Source organism: Acinonyx jubatus, chromosome E2, assembly GCF_027475565.1.
Source record: "Acinonyx jubatus isolate Ajub_Pintada_27869175 chromosome E2, VMU_Ajub_asm_v1.0, whole genome shotgun sequence".
In the NCBI taxonomy this organism is placed as follows: domain Eukaryota; kingdom Metazoa; phylum Chordata; class Mammalia; order Carnivora; family Felidae; genus Acinonyx; species Acinonyx jubatus.
The window spans coordinates 60,482,706-60,499,179 of NC_069396.1; the positions used below are offsets into that span (position 1 = coordinate 60,482,706).

The following is a 16,474-nucleotide window of genomic DNA, read 5'->3' on the forward strand; positions in this document are numbered from 1 at the left end:
ATGAGGGTCCCTAGGTCACAGCCTCGGTTTGCCCAGATGTGCAATGCAGACAACCCCCACTCTGATAGCTCTTCTCAGGAGCCCATGGTATTCAGGAGCAAGGGCATCTGTCAAACATCTAGTGGGTACTCAGCAAGTGTTATCCAACCTTTTCTGCATCTTGTACTGAAGCTCCTGGAGTTCTGACCCCTTGAGCTGGGCCTGATGCCCTATCCCATTTCCTCACCGGTCTCCTCCCCACTTAACCATTCTTTTCACCTGTGGTTTGGCCCCTGGTATCCCTCACTTCCTCCACCCTCCTCAAATCCACCCCTCCTAGTACTGAGGTCTGGTCAGTGCCCACCACCCAGGTCCTTAAGGAGCAGCAACCATGATTACCTGCTTTCCCCCTTGTCTTGGCCTTTACATTTATCTCCCCCAAACATCTGTGGTCATGTTGGACCTTGGCCTGTCAGGCTAATCCTTCTGCTCTTTATCCTGAACAGGCTGAGTGTAAAAGTGTCCTTGAGCTCTCTGGGTCAAGATGATGAATTGAACACATACATTTCACTTGGTTCAGAAACCCACTGGAGGTACAGAGATGAGAGTGTTTAAAAACATAAACCCACAAGTATAAGGATGGTGGAAGAGGTCAACAGCAATGGCATTCTGAAACTAGAAGTGGATGTGGGATCTATCTCTGGTTTAGAGAAAGCTAAATATTGATTTGGTACTGGGGGAAATGGACAGAGGTCCCCTAAGGCCTATACTGCAGAACTCCAGAAGGCTTGAAAACCAGCAGCCCCCTGGGAGAGGAGTCCTAAAACAGGACTAGAAAGAGAACTACTGAAGCTGTTAGAACGCCAGTTCTTCCCCGTAGAGTGGTTGGTGGAAGAGTCGTTTCTGGGGAATCCACACAGAGAAACAATCTAAGTCCCCACAAAACAGCCCAGTCTGATGACATTACTTAGAAGAGTTGACAAGTCCCAGCCATGCACATGGTCAGAGCTTCCAATTGGTGTGTAAGACCAATGCTGTTTATTGAGTGCTTGTAGCCAGGGATTACTAGGTATCACAAGAAATCAAAACACGCATATGCAAATTAGGATTGAATAAGTCACTGTTCAACTACTTGATTCCTGGAAGCAAAACACCCCTTTCCACAGTGATTTTAACAAACTAACTTTGCCTACTGAGATTTAAACTAAAGATCATTCTTACTAGCTTTGGTACCCAAAGTAAAAAGTTAGCGTCCCAGAACTGGATAGAAATCATCCCTCACTTTGCAGTACTGGCATCTGAAGACACGTCTGAGACTCTGAGGGTATATAAATCATGGGACAGCTTCTTGATGTGTAAATGAGTGTTCCCTGTTCCTTGTTCCCGCATGTCCCCAGCAGAGGTCGAATGGAGGACCCCATCAGGGGACTCACTGGAGTCATGCTCGAGAGTTGGCAGAGGTCGACAGATCAGGCTGTCTTAATGGGTCGGAGTCGGCTTCCTTCAGGGACCGCCGGGAGGCGAGTCTCTGCCAAACCATACTACCCAGGCCATCACTTCCGGCCTCCCAGGAGGACAGGGTGACGCTCTGGCTGTTGCCTTGGAAACAGATGGAGGCGGGCTGGTGTCCTCTAGCGGTTACCAAGAGGATTGCTCTGCGACAAGAACTAAGCCACAAGAGGGGGCTGGGGAGGGGCGGAGGTGGGGTGCTAGCTCTGAATGGCCATAAGGTCACGCTCCTCCCCCCCACCTCACTTGCCAATAGGAGCCGGGTCCGCTGTGCACATGCGCAGGATCCTAACGTACCCTCCATCACGGCTGTTGGTGAGTCTAGGGCTCGGATGCAAAGGAAGAGTGGTAGCTAGTGACGGGAGGGAGCCCCCAAACTCTGCGATTCTTCAGATTCCTCTAAGAGGAACAGCTCTCAGTTCTGAGAGGCCTTTGGAAATGAGCATCCGCTGGCGGAGGCCGCGCCCGTCCTTGCTTGCTGGGTCTCACGGGAAACGTAGTCCGAAGGGGGCGGGGGGGGGGGCAGTACTTGCCGAGCAGGCATGTGATTGGCCAGGGCGGAGTCGCCATGGCAACGCGCGGCGGGGCGGGAGTGGCGTGGGCTCTTACCGGAAGTGGCCTCCCGGCCAGGACACAACGGTTGAGGTGAGCGCGGGCCTGGCAGGATTGGGCGCGGCTTTTTCCACCCCTGGGGACCCGGCCGCTAGATGCTGTCTGCACTCCAGAGTGCCCGCCTACCTCCCGACCTGCCCGTCGCGCCCCACCTCCGAGCCTAGGCCTAGGCCTTTCCGCCCACAACAGGTTCCCCGTCCTTGGGCAGAACGTCTTCTCTCCTATCCTTTTTGGAAGATAGATTCCGGGGGGTCAGGCCTTGGTGTAGCTGGTCTGACAGGCCGCCCAGGTGGGCGTGTTTCATTTAGAACCTCTTGAGGGCCGGGACACGGTGTCCGCTCACGACTCCACGCAACTGCAACTCGTGGTTTTGTTTTGTTTTGCTTTTCACGTGCTTAGTGCAGGCGGCGTGAGTCATTCACATTTCTCTGTGGTTAGCGAGCACGGTGTCTGAGTCCACCCCCCGCCTCGATCCATGGCGCAGACGTGCCACTTAAGTCAACATGTCCTGATGTCCTGGAGATCGTGGGGACATACATTCCACCATAACCTAGCATGGCTCTTCCCACCTTCATTTCTCCTGCTCATCAGGGATTAAGGCCCTACCAGGACCCTCCCTGGCTGCTTGTCCCTTGGCCTCCTGCCTGACTGACCACTCCCCTTCCTCCTGTGCTGCTCAATTTCCCTGGCTCCTGAGTCAGACCCTGGAAGCCTGTGATGATCATTCATTTATCTACCTCTTAACCATCATCTCCTGCAGTTTCCTGGAAATGCCATTGGACAACTTGCCTCCAAGCATTCATCCACAAGGCTTTCTTCTGCATTCAGTTCCTTTCAGCAGCCAGCTCCCGTGACTCTTCCCTCCATGAAGTTTTCCTAGCCTCATGCTTCCCTGTGGCAAGAGTCCTCTCTGAACCAGCCCCCTGGGCTGGGCCTGTCTGCCTTACCCTAGCCATGGCCTCTTGGCCCCCACCCTGACCCCTCCTTTCCTGCAGGTCTCTTTTGTTGGCTACAAGAAGACACCCAGTACAACAATGCCATCCCCACTGGGCCCCCCACGCCTGCCCTCTGTGGACCCTGTGGCCACTCTGGAGGAGCCCGAGGCAGCACGCCTGCGTTTCCGGGGATTCTGCTACCAGGAGGTGGCAGGTCCCCGTGAGGCCCTGGCGCGGCTGCGAGAACTGTGCCGCCAGTGGCTGCGGCCGGAGGCATGCTCCAAGGAGCAGATGCTGGAGCTGCTGGTGCTGGAGCAGTTCCTGGGCACGCTGCCCCCTGAGATCCAGGCCTGGGTGCGGGGCCAGCGGCCAGGCAGCCCTGAGGAGGCTGTAGCCCTGGTCGAGGGCCTACAGCATAACCCTGGGCAGCTGCTGGGCTGGGTGAGTGTGGCCAGCATTGACTTCTTGGAGGGACAGAGCAAGACTAGAGCCTCTGTGACTTGCCTCTCCCCCTCAGATCACAGCCCATGTCTTGAAGCAAGTGGTGCTCCCAGCGGCACAGAAGATAGAGGAGTCCTTGGGGAGACCCCAGCCTTCAGGGACAGTGGAACTTCTCAGGGCAACCTCTGGGGAGGAGCCACAGGACACCCAGATGGAGGGGTCTCCCCAGCTCAGCTGCAGTGTGAAGGAGGAGCCTGATGCTGATGGGCAGGAGATGGGTGAGAGTGGGAGCCACATTAGGTCCAGGGGATTCCTGGACGATATGTGGACATCGCTAGCTAGGGTAGGGGATTCTAGGAGGGGTTGTGCTGGGGCTGGGGGTTTCCTAGGGGGAATGTGAATGTCCTCGATGGGACTCAGGAGGGACTGCAGACTGCAGAGATGGGTTCCCAGGAAGCAGGAGGAAAGGACTGGCTGGCACTGACACACAGAGTAGCCTCCTGCCTGCTGGCAGAGGAAGGCCAAAGCTGCAGCACCAACACCAGCTCACCTGCCCTGGCCCACCTGATCCTCGCCTGCCTCATTTCCTAGCACCTTCCAGCCCCCCACATCCATCCCAGTCCCGCGAGGGGTACCCAGGACACCGGGAACCAGCCGCCACCTCCTTCCACCCACCCAGGATTCAGGTGAGCAGCCCCAGGTGGGAGGTACAGGCCCCCAGTGGGAGGAGCATGTCCTTGGTGGACACTCTATTCTGTCAGTTTCTCAGGCTTCTTGGCCAGCAGCTTTTGTGCTCTTTGCTGCCCAGAAGTGGAGTTGCTGTCAGGGTCCCTCCTGTGTGTCCTGGGAGACAGGGACAGGCTGGTGGTCTCTAAAATTGGAAAGGATTTGAACTTCGGGCCATGGAATCTGGTTTAGAGTGACTGAAATTCCTAGGGGTTGGCTTCCTCACTTACAGGGAAATGGTGATTTTGATGTTTCCAGCAGTCTTAAGCTGGCCCCTGGAGATTTGAACCCTCATATGCAGGTGGTGAGGGGTCAAGATGACGAACCCTGGCAGGAAAGCCTGAGCTTCACACAGCAGTCTGGCCTCCCCTGCACACCTGAGATCAGAATGGAGATACCTAGGAAATAACCTGCAGCCACTTCTTTCCTGGGGCTTTTCTAAAAGGCCAACCAGCCCTGGGCTGTGGCCAGCTGGGCACAGAAACTCCACGGAGGCCCCTGCTACCTGGAATGCTTGGTTCCTGAGTGTGGACAGCAGGGGTCCTGTCCTTTCCTAGCAACTTTGCTTCTAAGCCATTCCATTGGGGACCGTCCCCAAGGGAAGAGCTAGTTGAGATGTGCTTCAAGGCTAAAAAGTCCCTCCAGGCCCTCCACAGCCTGATGGACAGTGGGAAACAACTGGGTGGGAAGGCCACTCCCTCCAAAGCCTCTTGACTTCCGGTAGCATTCCAGCAGTGGCTGCCACCTTCTTGTCCCTGGAGCTGCAGTGGCTTGTCTGTCAGGCTTGTTTCCCACCCTGGCAAAGCCCCAGATGATGGGATTTGGGGAGGCAAGGAGAGCAGACCTGGGAACAGAGAGTGCATCACCTGGTAAAGCCCACAAGGGTCCAGCTTCAACTACCAGAGTTCACCCTCTGGCAACAGGCAGGAGCCAGCCCACCACCTGTCCCACATACGTCATCTGAGCCTGAGATGCTTGGCTGCACCTCCTAATGTGAGTCCTCCTGCCCTCGACCTCTCCACAGCCAGGTCGCCACATCTAGGAATGCTGACAGCCCTCAGCAGCTCCCCCAGGGAGGATCTCTGTTACTTTTGTAACCAGAGGCTTGGTGAGATGTGGCTGGGTCCTCTTGGGTCCCCAGGCCTTTTGGTCTCAGTGCATCACACACTGTTCAAGGCAAGAGGGTGAGGCCAGCCACATCTGTCCCCACCTAGGCTTCCTCCAAAACCCATCCAGGGGTCCTCAGCTTCAAAGTGTCTGACTAGAATATGGCGTGGGGCTTCTGAGGGGGACAGGTGCTAGTAGCATCCCCACCCCACCCCCCAGTGAGCGGAAGGACAACTCTCTCTGCCTTATTTCCCAACCTTCATACACCTTTCTCAGCTTCGTCCTTAAGAAGCAAAAGAGCCTTAGGTAACCTGGCCGCTTCCCCAGGTAACTAGTAAGGTTGTGGCCAGGGAACATGGGTAGGGTAGGGCACTGCAGAGCAGGGAAGAGGATGGGGGGTGGACAGGCACCAAGGGTGATGGGCTGCATTCTGGCAGGAGGAGTGGGGGCTACTGGACCGGTCACAGAAGGAACTGTACTGGGACGCGATGCTGGAGAAGTATGGCACGGTGGTCTCCCTGGGTGAGGACCAGCCACAGCCTTTCCTTTGGTGCCTGTGTACCACCTTGGCTATAGGGCTCCCTGCCCGACCCTTTCCTGTGCACGCTTCCCAGCTTTTACTCATGTTTGCCCTCCTTACCTAGGGGCACCCTGTCATTTGCCAGGATCCCCACCCCTGCCCCTAATGTATGAGAACCCCTCACCGGCCCCCATGCCAGGACTGCTACCTGACTGTCCCTCACCCCAGCAGGGTTACCGGCCCCCTTGCCAGAGGCACGGGTTGAGTCGGAGCCAGGGGTACTGCGCTCGGGGACAGAGGGTCAAAGAAGCCTCCACCCGGGTGAGTGCTTCTCCATGCGATCTGAACCACCTGTGGCCTGGTGGAGTGGGAGCTTGTCTGCCCCCACACACCTGGTGGGAGGGGGTGGGAATGTCAAGGATGCTGGGCTACCTGGGACTGCCAACTCTCCTTCCCCAGGAGATGAGAGTGAGAGTCACTGTGAGGGTCCACCCCGCTGCCCAGAGGCCCAGCCACCCCAGGGCCCCAGGCCTGTCACCTGGGAGGGCCCATCTGGGGCCTCCGTCTCCACCAGGGCTACACCGGGAGCAGGGCTGGAGGCCGGCACGCCGCGGAGGAAGCCTTACACCTGTGAGCTGTGCGGCCGAGGCTTTGATTGGAAATCGGTGTTTGTCATCCACCACCGGACGCATGCGGATGGGCAGGCCACGCGGGCCCCGGTGCTGGCTGTTGGGGATGCTCAGAAGCTGCCACCAGGTTCCCGGGAGCCGGGCACACCACGCCACCCCCGGCGTGCACTCCCAGGCCCCCGGAGCTATGCGTGTGAGGAATGTGGGCGCAGCTTCAGCTGGAAGTCTCAATTGGTCATCCACCGCAAGAGCCACGCAGGCCAGCGGCGCCACTTCTGTGGCGACTGTGGCCGCAGCTTCGACTGGAAGTCCCAGCTGGTCATCCACAGGAAGAGCCACCGGCCGGAGGCCCCATGAGTGGCTCCAGAAGGCAGCCTCGTCTTGGGAGCCTTGCAGTCTCCAGGTCCTGGACACAGTTCCTGGCAATCTGGTTCCAGCCTTCCTTGGGCTGCTTGGTCTCTGTGTGAGACATGTGGAGGCAATAGAGGACATTCGTGAATCAGAGTTCCCAGGAGAGTCCCCTGACCCCAGTTCAGTCTCCCCAAAACAGCCACCTGGGTGTAAGTAAAAGAAGCCACTGCTCCCTCAATAGCCTAGCGAGGCCTGGGCTGCAATAAACTGCCTAAGCTGAGTGACTTCCAAGCTCCGAGGTCCCCAGCTGTGACCTGATGCAGATGGACAGGTTAAGGACTCTCCTTACCCCTGGGACCTTGTTGGCCCCAGGTGGCTGATCAAAAACTGCCCTTTCTACCCCTTCTGAAGCTGCTGGGCCTGATGTCTTGGCGTAGACAGTCCAGAAAGCTCAGGAAAGCATGCCTTGCTTCGTTTGCAGACAGATGGAAAACTCATGGCCCTCTACATTTTAGATTTGTAACAAATTGCATTTTTATAATGGGAAGTTTCTGCATAAGAATCCTGATCTCTGCTTTCTTGCTGGCCATAATATCAGCAATGGCACTTCCCCTGCCTGGCAGCTGGAGCCACAGAGCAGGCCGTACTCACCAGAAGGGCCAGCAGTCCTGGTATCCTGCCCCACCTTGTTCCTGAGCCACCCACATCACTCCCTGGCCTCCTTGTCCTTGTCCTTTGAGCCCTTGAGTCCCAGCTTGAGTGGACACTACGGGGACCTCCTTTGCAAGTATGGATGGACAAGGAGGGTGGTCTCTGAGAAAAGGGTCCACAAACAGATGTCCCATAGGCCATGTGATTTTAAAGTAGTTGGTGTTCACTTAGAAAAATTTGAAATCTATAAGAGGGCAAAGATGATGAAAATGACCCCTAATTCCACTGTCTGATAGCAGTGCTTATTCCAGGTGTTTGCAGGAGTGTTTTTGTTAATGTTTATTTATATTGAGAGAGAGCAAGTGAGCAGGGGAGGAGCAGAGAGAGGGAGAGAGCAGATCCCAAGCAGGCTCTGCACTGTCCACACAGAGCCTGATTTGGGGCTCGAACTCAGGAACTGTGAAATCATGACCTGAGCCAAAATCAAGAGTCTGATGCTCAAGTGACTGAGTCACCTGGGCACTCCAAGGGTGTTTGATAAAGCTTCTTGTGGAGATACTGTGTATGTCATGCTTTTCTAACTCCCTCATTTCCCTGTCATTAAAAACATGTTTTTTAATGCGTGGGTGAAAATTCCCCGTCTGTCCAGCACTATCATTTCTACCAAGCCCAGATATTTCATTTTCTGCCTCATGGTGTCCAATACTGTGATGCACACTCCTGAGCATACACTTTGGATGCAACTCTGGTTATTTTCTTTTGTTTGTTTGTTTGTTGTTGTTGTTTTCTCTTTGTTTTTTGTTTTTTTTTAAGTATGCCCAATGTGGAGCTTGAACTAATGACCCTGAGATTAAGAGTTGTGCACTCTAGCAACTGAGACAGCCAGGCGCCCCAATTCTGGTTATTTCCTTAGAGTAAATCTCTCAAAGTGGGATTGTTGAGTTTTAGGAAACATGGGATTTTTGTTTCATTTTGTTTTTCCCTTGAAACAACACTGGATTCCTTGCCCCAATTCCAAGTCCTCTCCTCCCCCCACAACACCAAGAAGTTCTCCAACAAAAAATATTTTTTAACTCTAAATCAATAAGAAAATGACTAAAAACCTATTAGAAATGTGGATAAAAGCTGTGAATCAGTAATTCACATCAGAAAAAACTTGATTGGACCAACAAACCAGAAAAGACATACATGCTCAGAAGTAATCAGAGAAATACCAGTGCTGAAAAGGCAGGGCCTGGCCTGCTGTGTTTAATAACCTGCTCCTGGCATTATGCTTGGTATTCGCAGCATGGCCACTGTGAATAATTAAGATACAAATCTTAAATAATATGATGGGTTTCTCAGTCTTCAAAATAGCAAATAAGAACCCTGACAATAACAAATATTGGTGAGGAAGCTCAGAACTGGAACCTGTAAATATGATGAGCTATCACTCTTGTCATTGGGTTAAGTTGACCTTAAAATACGGAAATGATTCCAGTAGGTGTGGCCTAATCGCATGAACCCTTTTAAAGCATGGAGTTTTCTCTGGCTGGTGGCAGAAAAGAGTCCAAAAGAGTTGAAGCATGAGAAGAATTTGATATGCATTGCTGGCTTTGAAGATAGGGGAACAACATTGTGGCCTCTAGAAGGTAAGAACAACCCCTGGCTAAACAGCCAGCAAAGAAACAGAGACCTCAGTCCTACAACCACAAGGAACTGCAGTCTGCCAACAACCTGAATGAGTTTGGAAGCAGATAATTCCCAGGTCCTCCAGGTAAAAGCCTAGCCCAGGCAACATCTTGATTTCAGCTTTGTGATACTCTGAGCAGAGAACGCAGCCACTATCTCCCAGACTTCTGACTTATAGAACTGTGAGCTAATGAATGGATGTTGTTTTAAGCCACCAAGTTTGTGGCAATTTGTTAAACAGCATAGAAAACTAATACAATAATGTATAATTAATGGGTTTAGTACTGTTCATAGCCAAAGGTAGAAAACGGGCCTGTATCCAGTGATGAATGGAGCATGGAGTGAAATGGTGATAGTGTTTTTCAATAAAATTTTTAAGACTAAGAAATGAAGCACATAATGATTTTGGAAAACTTTGGCCGTATTTACTACAACTAAATACATGTGTACTCTGACTCAGCAATTCCACTCCTGGGTATGCACCCAACAGAAATGAATGCTTATGAGCACCAAAACACGTGTACAAAAACATTTAGAGCAACTATTTATAAAAGTAAGAGATCAGAAAACAGCCCCAAGCCCACTGCAGTTATCAATTTATTGCCTCTCAGCTCCATGTTCTTACCTGCTCTGCAGTAGTGGGCTGAACCCTGTAGGCATTTCTCCTTTGCAGAAAGCACATTGTTAAGCTTTGTCAGCAGAGGGCACTGGAGGAGAACCACAAGAGTGTCTGTTTCTCTTCCTGCAACTGCACAACAGCCATGGTACATGTGGAAGACTGCCCAAAGTAGGCATTCTTTGGGCAAGCTCCAAGCCTTGTCCTGACCTAGTAACCACCTCACCACGGCCCTCCTGATGTGGATACCATGCACCCCAAGGTGCCCTGCTAGCAGGACATTCCCAATGCCTCTCCCAACAGATAACATCATGCTGTAGGCCTCATACCTGTAGTGGCATCTTAATTCCCTCTGCATGCCTGCTTGTAGCCTTGGCCTACTGCCACACCAAGGTGGTGATTCCTGCTTGGTTTGGGCAACCCGGAGAATTTCTCTGCCACCCAGTGCGCTCCAAACACACCTTCCCCAACAAAGTCTGAACCCCAACCCCCAACCTTGAGGACAGAGCTCCCACCTTGAAAGTTTATTCTTACCTTTGGCACTCTCTCAACCCTAGAATTTTTAGAGTTATCCCTGTTAGAGTTAATAACTTTTTTAAGTTTACTGATTTATTTTGGTGGGGAAAGGGGCAGAGACAGAGGGAGAGAGAATCCCAAGTAGGCTCTGCGTTGCCAGCGCATAGCCCAACATGGGGCTTGAACCCACAAACGAGGAGATCATGACCTGAGCCGAAATCAAGAGTCAGATGCTTAACTGACTGAGCCACCCAGATGCCCCTAATTAATAACTTTTTATATCAAATTTACCCTGTTCAAATTACTGTTTGAAAATTTCCTCTGCCTCCTGAATGGACACTCACTGATATACCCACCAATAGCAGTGTGGATAATTACACTGGATATCCATGCAGTGAAATACTATGCAGACAGCAATGACCAAAAACAAGTGATTGCTACATGCAACACTGTTGAATCTCATGCATGAATGGAAGGGAGGGACAGGGCTTGGCCTCACCCAGCAGTGCAGAGTGCTAAAGCCTCTCCAGCTTCACCTCCCAGTACAGGGTCCTCTGCGCAACCCCCAGGTCCCCCCACTCCTTGGTGAAGGCCATGACCATGTCCTCAAAAGTCACAGGTCCCTGGGACTGGGACACATCTGCCCAGCCAGACCTAGGTCATCTCCTCTCCATCCTTGCTTTGAGCAGATTCAGGGGAGGCGGCAGAACAGGCAGGATTCCATAGTGCCCAGAGATGAGAGGGACCCCAGCCCAAAAGAGAGGCACTGGAAGAGTGGACACACATTCCCAGGGAATTCCATCCCACCCACAAGACTGCTCTTCATCCCTTGCACCTTTGGTCTATCCCTGCCTTGGGGACATGCTCTTCCCTCCCCTCCACTTTTGCCAGCCCTTATACCACAGTCACATTATGTTCAGCTCCTGATTCCCCAGGCCAACTGCCCCTCCAGTCCCACCCAGAAGTCCCTAGACAGCCTAGACTTTATTGGCTCAATGCTACCTACCCCTCCAGCCACTTCCTATCTCAGTGGTAACTCTCTCTCCCTGTAGTTGCTCAGAGCTGAAACAAAGGGGGCCCCCATAATCTTCATCTGGGGTCCACGATCTGATCACCCTTCACTCTCCCACTGTTGCCATCCTTGTTTCCCATATCATGGCACTAGTCCCTTAACTGAATTGGCTTCTCTCTCACCACATCCTCTCCTCCATGTTCTTTTTGCCCCACAACAGCTAAAGGGGTCCTGCTAAAGCTTTAGTCAGTACTCCAGATATATACAACAAGGAATTGAAAACAGGTACTCAAAACGAGTACATGTACAAGATTATTCATACTTGGAGCACCTGGGTGGCTTAGTCGGTTGAGCCCCACATTGGGCTCTGTACTGGGCATGGAGCCTGTTTAAGATTCTCTCTCTCCCTCTGCTCCAACTCCGTGTTCACATTCACTCTTTCTCTCAAAAAATAAAAGTAAAAAAATTTAAATGTATTAAAAGAATGTTCATCCAAAAAAAAAACCCCAAAAAAACAAAACAAAAAAAAAGTTCATACTCAAAATAGCCAAAGGTGGAAACAACCCAAATGTCCATCAACAGAGAAATGGATGAATAAATTGGGGGATAAACATACAGTGGAATAGCGAATAGCATTCAGCAAAAACAAGGAATGAAGGACTGACAGATGCTACACCAGGGCAGATGGCACTCCAGTACTATCTACATGCTAGGCCTGCTCTGAGCACTATACTCAACACCCCCCCACCCTTCCCTATACCAGAAGCACAACTATCCCCTTGACAGATGAGGAGACACAGCCCAAGAAAGGCCAGGTCTTCTGTGTGAGGGCAGTGGGCTAGATACACACTATGCCCTATACCGGTGGACCCATCCCCTTCTCCTTGGAGCAGCAGCTTTGTTTGTGACATACTTTTCTTTCAAAAGATCCATACATTAATTATAAAGCAAACTCACATCATACAATAAACAAATAAACACTCTTCCAGTCACTTTAAAATATAGAACTTCTAAATTAACAGATGTTCATCCACATAATCCTGTTTTACCACCTAAACCACACCTGGGAAGTCTCACCCACCCGTGCCCATCACCAACTCCAACACCCCTCAAGTGAGCACCATCTTTTGGAGAATCAAAGGCTTTTCTGGGGTCTGCACAGGCCACAGTCTCTTCCCACAATGGCAGATGCCTATGGGTGGACCTGTCTCCTAATGAGCCATGGGTACTCAACGAGGCAGTTCACTTTTACAGGAGACTTGTGTTTTCCCATGGTCTCAGAAATACTAAGGGTATCTGAACAAGTGTCTGCCCACGAGTATGTGCTCCACCCCACTTCCCATTCTGTGAAGGCCCCACCCATCCTGTGCTGACTCTGCAATGGGCTGTCTGGACCATGTCTGCCTTTCCTACTCCCCAGCACTAAACACACCCTGGAGACCTCCTCTCCTACCACATCTGCTGTCCCCTCAGATCTGGCCTCTCAAGCCATGAATAGTCCCCACATTCTTCCCCAAAGATCCCCCCACCCTATGCCCTTCCCAGAATGTTCTGCCTAGCCTACCCTTCCCAGAAGTCCCACCCACCTCACCATTCCCAGAAGAACTTCCCACCCTACCCTTTCCAAAGGTTTTCCCCTGCACCACACCATTCTCAGAAGTTTCTCCCTGTGGGCCTCCTGTCACCCAACCTCTCACAGCAGAGACCTGGCCACAACTCCAAACCATGTGGCTCTGCCTGGCCTTCCTTGGATGGGTGGCATGTCAGGAAACACAGGAGACCCAAACTCAGTGAGGTCTCACTCCAGGGCAGCCGGCAACCATGTCCACATCTCCTCAGAAACCCTTCCCCAGGGACAAGCAGTCTAGAGAAAAGAGCCAAAGAAGAAGGAGGGAGACAAACATGAGATGCCTCTAGTTATCAATACTGTTTATCACCACGGCTCATTTACTGAAAGAGAAAATCTCATCTTGAATCATTAAACCTGAAAGCAGAGGCCCAAAGAGGGAAGGGGGTGGAAGTGGAGCCCAAAGAGGGAAGGGGGTGGAGTGAATAGTAAGGGAAAGATGGGACAAGAAGACCCTGTGGACTTGGTAGTCTTTAAGAAACTTCACCACCTAAGTCATCACTATAGCCTCTGACTGTATTTGGAAAGCTCACATGCTTATGTGCCAGGCATGATTTATTCCCTAGGCCAGGATCTGTAGTTCCTGGGATTCATGGCCCAACTACAAGGGCGTCTACCACCCAGTACAGGGATCCCTGCCACAGCAGCCACCCTATAAGAACAGAACAAAAGCATGGTGCCTCTACTACCTTTCACTTAAGCAGTGGGGTTTTTGTTGGGGGATGGAAGGAAGAACTGGGGAAGAGTTCTGACACGTGACCAGTGCTACTCTAGTCTGAATGTTTGTGTCTCCACCAAATTCATATTGAAGGCTAATCCCCAATGTGGCGGTATTTGGTGATGGGCCTTTGGGGGGTGATTAGGTTATGAGGGCAGAGCTCCCATGAGTAAAATTGTGCTCTCATAAAAGAGACCCGAGAAAGTTCCTTTTCCTCTTGTGCCAGTGGAAAGATGGCCCTCTGTGAGCCAGGAAGCAGGCTCTCACCAGACAATGAATATGATAGTGCCTTGATCTTGGACCTTGCAGCCTCAAGAACTGTTAGAAATAAATTTCTGTTGTTTATAAGCCATTGAGTTGGTGGCATTCTGTTACACCAGCCCAAACAGACTAAGAAAACTACCTAAGCATATTTTGAAATAAAAGTAAGGATGGGGCACCTGGGTGTCTCAGTTGGTTATGAGTCCAACTCTGATTTTGGTTCAGGTCATGATCTCATGGCTCATGAGACTGAACCCTAATCAGGCTCCTCCCTCTGAGCACGGAGCGTGCTTGGGATTCTCTCCACCCTCTCTCTCTGCCCCTCCCTGCTCACTCTCTCTGTCTTTCTCAAAATAAAAAAAATAAACTTTAAAAAAAGGTAAGGAGAGGAGCACCTGGGTGGCTCATTCTGTTGAGCATCCTACTCTTGTTTTCAGCTTGGGTCATAATCCCATGGCTCATGTGATCGAGCCACACATCAGCTCCGTGTTGACAGTGTGGAGCGTGCTGGGGATTCTCTCTCTGCCACTCCCTCGCTCAGGCCCTCTCTCTCTCTGTCTCTCTCTCAAAATAAATAAATAAATTTTAATTAGAAAAAACTTTAGGGGCGCCTGGGTGGCTCAGTTGGTTAACCCACTCTGGGTTTCAGCTCAGGTCATGATCTCACAGTTCATAGGATCGAACCCCGCAACAAGCTCTGTGGTGGCAGGACAGACCCTGCTTAGGATTCTCTGTCTCCCTCTCTCTCTCTGCCCCTCCCCCATTCACACTTTTTATTGCTCTCCAAATAAATAAATAAACTTCAAAAAATTTAAAAAATATTTTTTTAAGTAAGGAGAAAATTCCTTATCAGGTGTTAAAACTTATTACTAAGCCATGCTAATTAGAGTGGTGTGGAACAAAAAAACCCAGAAACATCAACTGAATAAAGTAAGAATAAAATATGTGTGTGATTAGGGTGGGGGAGAAAAAAATATGTGTATGATCTGGGCACCTGGCTAGTACAGTCAGTGGAGCTAGCAACTCTTGATCTCGGGGTCTTGAGTTTGAGTCCCACATTGGGTGCAGAGTTTACTTTAAAAAACAAAAGAAAAAGAAAAAAAATATGTGTGTGATCTATCAAATAAATATTAATTCATTGTGTTTCTAGTCTGGGGCGGGAATAAGAAAAGTAGATAATTATGTTTTAAACCTTGCAAATATAATAGCAAAAAGAGTGAATGCCCCAAGCTGTCTGGGCTTGGGGGAGCAGATTTTTGTATAAGGTGCTGATGAACCTGTAAATCTGCACATCCATAGCGAGATCATGACCTGAGCCAAAATTAACAGTCAGACACTTACTGGGCTGAGCCACCCAGGTGGCCCATACATATTCTGTTATACATATCCTATTACTTAGACACTTTGGTTCAATTGTGTCTATGTGTGCTGTCTTGATGGGGGCAAGTTACCCGATTAGGGCTTGTTGTGTCTTTTTATACACTGGACACTCCAGATTGTCTTCCCACTCTCCTTTTCTCTCCTGATTCCAGCCCCGTGCTGTGCCCACCTTCTGAGGCTCATATCTCACCCTTTCCCCTCACTCCCTGATCTCTTTATCTCAGGTCTTCCAACACCAGTCTCCCCTTAGTGTGTCCTGACTTGGTCAAGCATCTTTGAAATGTCTTATTAACATGCTATTGGATGACAGCCACTTGTGCATTCCAAGGGGTTAGGGTCCAGGTATAACTAGCACGAAGACCTACCACCCAACATGGTGCTCCCCTGTGACCAGAGGTTAAGGCTGTACCAAATCCCCCAAACATATAAGTGAGCAAGAGAATTACCATATCACTTTGTAGTCGCACCTGTTGAGGGGCCCCAAGTCTGGGCTGTCCAGGCCTGCAGTGAACCTAATTCCTGGCCACTTGACAGTGACCCCATGGACTCTATATTGGGTATGTCCAATATGCACTCAGTGAACTGGAATTTCCTGTTTTTAAGTTGTTAGCATGGAGCAGAGGAAGAGGAGGTGTCATATGAACAGAGAGATAACCCTTGTTATACTTCCATACACTACAGGAATAAAGACTATGGAGCCATTCCATTTGGGAAAGACAGTGCTCCCATTCCAGGTCCCACTAGCCTTCTTCTTTCACCTAAGTGAGAGAGGTCATAGTCAACAGGGGCCAGGGCTCCAAGGAAATACATTGAGAAATGCCAGGGAAGGCAGTTGGGGTCAAGAAAAAGAAGAAAGAAAGAAAGAAAGAAAAGAAGAAAGAAAGAAGGGAAGAAAACTATAGGAGTGGAGATATACTCCTGAGGCCCACTCCCACTAAAGACCGAGTATTCATTGGAAGATTTAGTATGCTCCTCTCCCGTCACCCATACACCACATCAGTGGAGTTCCAGTGTAACAACAGTGCACTATAACTAAAACAGATGCAAGACTCTCTCCAAAGAAGAATACTTACCAGAGCACAAAGTCTAGAGAAGAGACAACAACTAGGGCACTAGAGGAATCTGAAGCCTCCAGCACCCCCTGCTACAGCAAACATTAAACACAGCCCTCCTCCTATCCATATTACCATAAATCCTCATACAAACCTCCTGT

At 50.7% G+C, this 16,474-nt stretch overlaps 1 protein-coding gene across 5 annotated transcripts; it reads left to right on the forward strand.

Annotated features, from left to right (window-relative positions):
* The first annotated feature begins 1,666 nt into the window (after window positions 1–1,666).
* ZNF446 (zinc finger protein 446) lies at window positions 1,667–9,519 on the forward strand. 5 transcript variants are annotated; one of them, XM_053211260.1, is made up of 7 exons: window positions 1,667–1,803; window positions 3,096–3,476; window positions 3,553–3,754; window positions 4,068–4,162; window positions 5,747–5,831; window positions 6,061–6,150; window positions 6,404–9,519. In XM_053211260.1, exons 1-7 carry the CDS (start codon window positions 1,699–1,701, stop codon window positions 7,024–7,026), a joined length of 1,581 nt encoding a protein of 526 aa, XP_053067235.1. In that variant the 5' UTR covers window positions 1,667–1,698; the 3' UTR covers window positions 7,027–9,519. The 5 variants fall into 5 exon arrangements, with proteins under 5 accessions (XP_053067235.1, XP_014942272.2, XP_026911128.1 ...); XM_015086786.3 differs by having other exon boundaries at window positions 6,058–6,150; window positions 6,289–6,962; XM_027055327.2 differs by having other exon boundaries at window positions 6,289–6,962.
* Window positions 9,520–16,474: the final 6,955 nt, after the last annotated feature.